The 8072-nt window shown below is 36.4% G+C and overlaps 1 protein-coding gene across 1 annotated transcript in view; it reads right to left on the bottom strand.

The window, feature by feature from the left end:
• Nucleotides 1-755: 755 nt before the first annotated feature.
• Nucleotides 756-8072, bottom strand: part of HGF (hepatocyte growth factor) — a 72296-nt gene continuing 64979 nt past the window's right edge. The window contains exons 17-18 of the mRNA XM_032200739.1: nucleotides 2887-2991; nucleotides 756-997 (exon numbers count right to left, since the gene is read on the bottom strand). Coding sequence (XP_032056630.1) covers nucleotides 924-997; nucleotides 2887-2991 — 179 coding nt within the window. The 3' untranslated portion in view covers nucleotides 756-923. The remainder of the gene's footprint in view (nucleotides 998-2886; nucleotides 2992-8072) is intronic.

Raw genomic sequence — 8072 nt, 5'->3', positions numbered from 1 at the left:
GACTAAAGTTGAATTCAGAGAAGTTTGGGAAAAAAAAGATTTAGGACTTTTGTAAATGCACACATATACTTGCATTCTATAATGTAATCATAAAAAGGTTTCAACCCTGCCACATGTGAATGTTTTAGATTTAATTCTGATCTTAGATGAAGCACACTTCAGAAACAGTTATCATCATGTTATAAATATATCTCTACATTCTATCAAATAAATGTCAGGTCTTATATACAATCTGTCATTTGTAATTTTGCATTCGAAGAGATATGTCTAGACAAGTATTATAGATGCTGCAGAGATATACACTCTAAATTCTGCTCCAGAGCAGAGGCCAGTTGTAGGTGCTCCCCATGGACTCTGAAGTAATTGGACTGCATACCATTAAAATGCAACCATATTAGTATTTCCTCTGCATTGTCTTTCAACTACATAAAGACATATAATAAGTCTCTGGATACCAAATAACCACACCTACTTCCACAGGAGTTACACAAACTGTGGTTAAACTAGAAGTAAATTTGAATCTGTGTCCTCCTACATAGAGTTCCAGTTGTTAAGACTTTGAGTGTCAGTTCATTTTACATCTTAAAAAAGATAAGAGGAATATGAGGGATCCACTAACATTTTAAAGTTAGTTTTAGAACTCTTTTTATGTTTATGTTGTTTCTGGATTAGGTACTCTATAAACAAGTCCCTCCAACAATCCTTAATGACATTTAGCCAAAGCCATAATGCCAGCTTTACAAATTTCACTGGTTTATTTGTGTCTCCAAAGGAAATCAATGGGACTTAAATTTATGCTTGAAGCTACACATATGTTTAATTAGGGACCCATCCCAGGACCTTAACTGGTGTGTTACAGTATTATCCATTCATCTCATGCATAGGAGATTCTCTCTCAACATTTTGAACATTACAACAGAATTTCAAAAAGCATAAAAACACACAGCATGATGATGTCGTACAGATTCATCTCTTGCTTGAAGTATGATGTATTGAGCTGTAGAATGTTTAAATTGAACAAAAACATATGCATTAGTTATCTAGTTCAGCTATCTTGTACATGGCTGCTTTCTCTCATGCAACATGCCCAAAAACAGTGTTGTTAGAATTCACATCAAAGATATCCTCTTAGGAGAAATATCCATCTTTGATTCTTGCACTCTTCCAGCTAACAAAGCTTCACACAGCTAGAAGCAGAATTTTTAGGAACTATATCTTAATCTTTTTTTTTATTTTATTTTCATGGTTTGACAGACTGCACTTCATCTGCCCAGACACAAGAATTAATCAAATGAAATACCTTTGATGAGATTTGCCAGCTGGTTTTGACTGCTATGTGGCAGTGGAAAACTGCTGTAAACATAGCAGTTGAAGAAATTTATGGCAGCTCTGTATCATCAGAGGAACACAGCAAAGACAAAATCTGCTGCTGAGCCTGACTTTAGCATATCTCAGATTATTTTTATTCTTCACATTGTCGTTTAACTGTTTCTTACAGTGGTCCTAACTATCACCTTTATCAGCATTAACATCAATCCTATATGGCACAGCTGAGTGACCCTCTACTACATATTACAATAAGTACTAAGTAAAGTGACAGCCTCCTGTAATCAGACATTCTACTTCGTGAAATCTATTTTACTGAAATAAACATTGCAAATTTGGGGAAAGCCCAGCCTAATGAGTCATCCCTTAATGCACCTCTAAATGGACTGTCCGTCTTTGGAGCTACAATTTTATGCCAGATTGCAGGCATATACATTTTTTGTTTTATTTATTTTATTTTTTTGTGTGTGCAAAAATATTCTATGCAAAGATAGTTCTCAATAATATGAAGTACTGAACAACATCCCTAAGGTTGTAAAGGTGAAAAGTCAGTTACTTGAGGATCTTTCTGTTCTATTCTATTAAAAATATCTTCATTTCCATAGAGCTGATATTTTATTTGTTTTGAGTGTAAGACATTAGGAAAGGCCTGGAGGGAAGTCTAGCACACAAGTGACTAGTAACAGTCTAATCCCCCTGTACTATTGAAGGAAAATATGTTTTGGTTTCTTTCTTCTTAGTCAAGTAAACAGATAATTATATTTCCCCTGGCTTCCATTACAGCAAGTTGGCAGTTACAGAAGAATCCTTTCAGTTTTGATTTCCTGTCAGCTTTACGAATGAATGACCACAGAGTACAGTATTCTCTTGGTGTGGTTTTTATATACCCTATGCCTTAAAAGGAGTGTTTCTGAATACTATATTTGTTTCTGAATAGCTATATGATTTAACTTGGAGAGGTTGGTTTGTTTTCTGTATGCAGTATATTTCCACTTTTAATGAATGTGTGAAACTGGGAAAGCAATAGGAAGGATGTGGCTGAAAAAAAAATATATACATATATATTTATTTTTAAATTCCTCTTTCCTTTATTTTCCTCTCCTAAACAGAAGTCAAAAGACCAGCTAAATGCACATACAGACATGAAGTGGTTCAGGACACTTTTTCAATCTTCCCATTGCAGAAACCTAGTCAAACGAAACCAAGATAGCTTTAAGCCCCATGTACAGAGAGCTGATCTCAGGGAAGTGTGCTGTAATTTCTCTGTTTAAGCTGTTTCTTGTAAGTGGATCTTCCAGAGAATGAGGCCTGACAACTACAGAGATCATAACCTATGGTCAGAAGCTGCGTGTCCTAAACTGCTTCCTTATAGTTCAGTGGCCACTCCTATGGCCTGGGACTTAAAATTATTGCCCTGCTTTCTCATGTCTAAAACTCCCTGAGGGTAGCCCTGAAAAGATTTTCTCCTTGGTCTCTACAGAACTTCTGTTTCAAATCAGGCTTCCATTCCCTACTCATGTGCAAATAGTAGTCCATCTTGAAAAGAAATCAAAAGCTTACTGTATAAGCAGCAGTCTCTTCTAAAAGTTTTTCTCTTTTCCAGAGTGACTTTACCTTTTCTTCTCTCCCACACATCACAGAGCTTTGTCTTTGCACGTATGCTGTCTGAAGAGAGGAAAGCAAATGTAGAAATGTCACTCAGTGCATTTGCAGCATTTCATTCTTCACAACATGCCCAAGTAGTTCTTTGCTCTGTACTCTGCAGAATGAAAGTGTCCTGCAGTGGAAATGTTCAGTACTGTTCCTGCATCTGTGCTGAGGCACACATAGAACAATGTGGAGAGGAAAGAGGAAAAAAAAAAAAAAAAAAAAGGAGAGAGGCAAAATGACTAAATGACTTCATCACTTCTGTCCTTACAAAGAAGATAATAAAGAAAGCACTTTCCAGATAGAAAAAGTGAAATGTCTTCAGACAACTAAGTAGGCCAAGAAAACTTCCAAGAGAGGAGTGAAGAGAAGGACATTCCAAAAAGCTGCCTTTAGCAGGCTATAAATCTTACCCAGAACAGTTCAAACACGTCACTTACACCAGTCTTACTCTTCCCTGTTTATTTTCTTCTTGTCAGTGTTAAAATGGAATAATAAAGTAGCATGCAAACAAACAATAAAAATAAGAAAATAAGCAAGAAAGAAAAGTAAAGAAGAAAAAGAATTTGAGTCCTTGTCTCTCAGCAGTGTTGAGGAGTCCCTTGGACTGCATTGTACCACTGCTTGTGAAAATATCACTGAATCTTCCATGTCCATTCATGAAGTTATCTTAAGTGTCAGAAATAACCATTCATAAAAATATGAGAATTTTAAGACTATATTTAAATTTTGCAAACAGATGCACATCCAAAATTTCTGCTTTATGCCCTAGTGAGGTAGACACTGTAAACCTCGGTTGCTTGAGCTCACATCAGCTTCATAAATTCCCTCCTGCATTTAGTTAGAAATTGTTTGAAAGATAAGGAACATTTTATGCAGTGAAGAACTTGTCAAGGAAAAGGGAAACAATTTCTCTTCTCAGTGTGGAGAGGTTTGAATTGTTATGAACAGCCTCTCAGGAGCCTGCTCTAACTCTGAAAGGGTGGGAACGATAAAAAACCCTGCTTTTAAAAGGGAATGTACAATCCCCAGGCAGGGAAATACCTCTTTGGAGGAAGCTGCAGAGAGAGTGAGCCTGGGAAGGTAGGCAAACACACCAGAGGGAAAACAAATAGATTTCAGTTGGGAACCAGCCTGGTCTCTGTCAAACATGGTAGTAAAAATGACATAATCTTGTAGACTGAGTTGGTAAGATCTTCATGTCATGATGGAAGGCTTACTGATAAGAACATTTTATAGTAGATTTAACGCAATGCTAACCAAAAAAAAAAAAAAAAAAAAAAAAAAAAAAAAAAAAAATTTTTGTTTGTTTTTAAGCACATGTGTAAGCCAGACAGGAAGATACAGATAAATGAGAAATGAGAAATTTCAGTAGTAGAAAGTAGTAGAAAGGGATTAGTGTTAGGGAGTTATATGCACTAAGGAGTCACTAGGAGTAAATAGTATCAGAGGGGATCAAAAAATACCATGTTTACAAATACAGCCCAGCCTCTGTGCTACATACATGTAAAGTTAAGATACCAGCCTGGAAATCCATCCAGCATTGTAGAAGAGGCTTATAATCAAAGTCGATAAGATGGCAACCCAAAAAGAGCTCCAGTAAGGAATCAGGTTTCTACAGGGAAAAAACAAAACAAAACAACAACAAAAAAACTTAAAGATAGAATTAACACTAAATCCTGTCTCTACTGATAGCTAACAATACTAAAGTATAATAAGAAGGAAAAAAAGCATCTGGAAGGGTCTCCAAGGGCATGTGCACCATTTCAATAAGCAATGTGGATGCAAATGGTTAGTACTTATTGTCTAGAGGGTTTGGATATCTTAAGAGCCATGGTTGAGCTTGTTCACTTCTAACTTTTAGGGCCTCAGTGTGCAGACTATAGTTGCACTGATGAGTCCAAAACTGAATACAACTGGTTGAACATTAACCAGATTTACTCATTTGCTTCCAATGACAGGACCCATATAGTGCTTTAGACAGAATAGCTACATATGCATATGCAAACACACAAATAGGCACAAAGACATATATGTACATGTAAATAGGCTGCCAGTGCAGAAGTGATTGGATTGGTTTGGATCAACTAGTTATCTGTATGAATTTGTATGGGTGTGGTGTGCATACGTTTGTGTGTCCCTCTGTGTGGTTTAGTGCTCAGTCACATCAAGCCTCTGGCTACGTATGAATAGTTTGGTGTGGATGGCTGCAGAGCATCTCCCTAGGGATAACTGAACCTCACTAATGTAGCATATGTAGAAGACATTTAACCCATAGCATCTACCCTTCCCTGCTTTAATATACCTGAGAGCAAGCAAGGAACATTAATGAGGATATTTGCAGTCTGAAAGCTGCGAATATTTCAAGACCGCAACAACATCTCCCCTCCTACAGGCATTCTTATAGACATATTCCTTAGATGTTCAACAGCAAAAATTAAGGCTATGTGGGGACTTTGGCAACAGAAAATTAAACTTCAAAGAAGTATAGGATCAGGCAATAATGGAGATTCATCTGGGGATGCACAGGGAAAATAACAACTTTCAAATGAATGCTTGATACAAAACTACCACAAGCAGCAACTTTTCTGAGCTTTCATTTAAGGAAGAGAGGGAGAAGGAGAGGGAGAGAGAAGAAATTATATAGTTACAGTTTATAGTTATAGTTATATAGTTGCTGCTCTATGAAGTTACAGTACTGTTAAACTGAATGCTGAACAGCAGATGGCATATTTACACCCAGTATATGAGACTATTGTTGACATGGTTTGTAATAGCAATGTTGATCTAAATGCCTATTTCCTCAGCATGTGTATCATCCTGACATTAATCCACAAGGAAAGAAAACCATCTGGAAAAATTTCAGTTAGCATAATCTGAACTGAATTAAATACTATAAACTCACATGTTACTCCAGGGAAATCTTCCCTCAAGTGGAAAGGACTTTTTGTGCTGTACACTAGCCTCACCTAATCCCATGTGTGAACCCTATGCCATATTTCCTTCCTTATTTTTAATAAATTGTTTTGAATTGCACTCTCCTGTATAACTTCTCCCAGTAAGATATATTAAACAATCCAGCTGAGGGCAACACCAGCTTAAATAGACACAACTTGAGATACCTCAAGCCATCCCCTAAAACTCTTGGGTTCTGAAGTGGTACAGGTTTTTTTTCCCTAGTGGAAAGTTTATACTTTGAGGATATGTGTGTATAAAAACTACATTGAAACTAACTGCATCCATCAGGTTGTCATTGTTGTTTTTGTTGTTATTATTATCACCATCATCATTTTAATGAAAACAAGATTTGAATAGAAATAAATGAAACAATCCTTATATTCATTTAGATTCTGACTGAACAAATCTGATAGTCTTCAGTGGAATTTTGATGTCCACAGTTGAAGAAAGCATATGCTTTTCTCCTCTGCCATTTAGGATCAAAACACATGCCCTGAGTGTTTGACGAAGTCAGAATCTGAAACAGTTTATGAGAAGGTTGAGGGGTTCAGGAGGAGGACTTAGGACCTAGCTATTAGCCCTAGATAATTCTTTGACATTAATTTCAATGCTAGTAGGATCAGGTCTTCAGACACAGAAGCACAACATGCACTACATCTTTGACCATATGGAGAAGTCATTGCACCTTTCCAAGTGTTCTGAACCAGAGTGAATCAGCTTTAGGAAGGCTAGGGATATTAAAATATTCTATTGCAGCTTTTCACACCACATATCGTGTTATAAAAATTGAGACAACATTAAAAAAAAATCAACAAAAACTGTTCATTTTAGGGCTTACTTTGTTGTTGACCTTTTTATGATATGTCTTTTTCCTTCCAGCTGTTTTCTTTCATATTTATTGCAAGTGCTTTTTATTGGAGCATAGCTGTCCAGAAATCGGTGCTTTTGAAGGCAGAGTTGATACGCAACTGAACTTTTCTAAATGGCCTGCTCTGTTTACATGAGGCTTATTAAATAACAAAGAGCAGAAAGCAAGTTCTGAGCACTGATGTGGATTTCATCATTTATCATCTGCAGAGTACAGTGTTCTTGCAACTACAAAAGATAAAACCTTAACAGAAGATTGTAATAGAAAGAAATATCCCTTTATAAATCTTTGTTGCACAAATTGCTGTACAAGCAGTTAATTCTCATGGCTCCCAGGAGGTAGACCAGTCACCTGAACATCTTTAATACTTTGAACGTAAAACTGTAACAAGGTCTGATTTTGACATGTGGGCTATTTCTAGACTTTTATAATTTTTGAAGCATTCCTGCACATTTGACGTTATTGACAAGTTTCCCATTGATTTCAGAAGTTTTTGATAAAAACCACTGTTTTTATTAATTTATTAGAAAATCCCCTTTTTGGAATACAAATGTAAAGAATGAGGTGTTTACCATGAAAGATCAAAATCAGATTTCAAACACTCTGTATGAGATCATTTGAAGAATGATTCGCTGTTGATATAGCTGGAGTTGTTAGCAAATATATATTTAAATCGCCAAAATTTCAGTGAAACCAGAAATGATTAGAACTTAGAAATTTCAGATGGATAATTAAAAACAAGCTATGAACTTACTGTCCATTAACTTGAACTTTCCAAATCAGAATGCTATGATGCTACAGGAATTTATCAGTACCCATCTGAATGGAGGCACTTATCCAGTGATGCTAGTAAGGCTCATGCTTGTCTCCTTTTTTGCTAGCTATTGCTATTGGTTGGTTTTGATATCAAGTGAAGCAGCAGCAATAGCCCCAAGGTTTGTGCAAGGCATTCTCTTTTGCATCAGCAATACCACCAGTAGGACTAAGAGACTTAGTGAGGGAAGCCCTTTCCTGAAATGTAATTAAGTATATTAAGAGAAAATGCCAAGCCTCCCATACCGACACTGTAAGGAACTACAACTCTTTTGGCAAATGCTCTTGTTTAGATTAAACACACCCTTTCCACCCCAAATTACTCTCTCCACAATATGCTTAGGCCATTGTCTGTGCAGAATTCCAGCAGGAATCTCTTGGGGATACTCAACAGTATGAAACTCTGGATTTGGTTTTATCTTTCATGTGTGGTCTTGCTATTAGATGCATGAAGGTCTTT

The sequence above is a fragment of the Aythya fuligula genome, chromosome 1 (assembly GCF_009819795.1).
Source record: "Aythya fuligula isolate bAytFul2 chromosome 1, bAytFul2.pri, whole genome shotgun sequence".
NCBI lineage: Eukaryota > Metazoa > Chordata > Aves > Anseriformes > Anatidae > Aythya > Aythya fuligula.
Note: the sequence above shows the minus strand (reverse complement) of the source record. Positions and strands in the feature narration are given on the sequence as shown.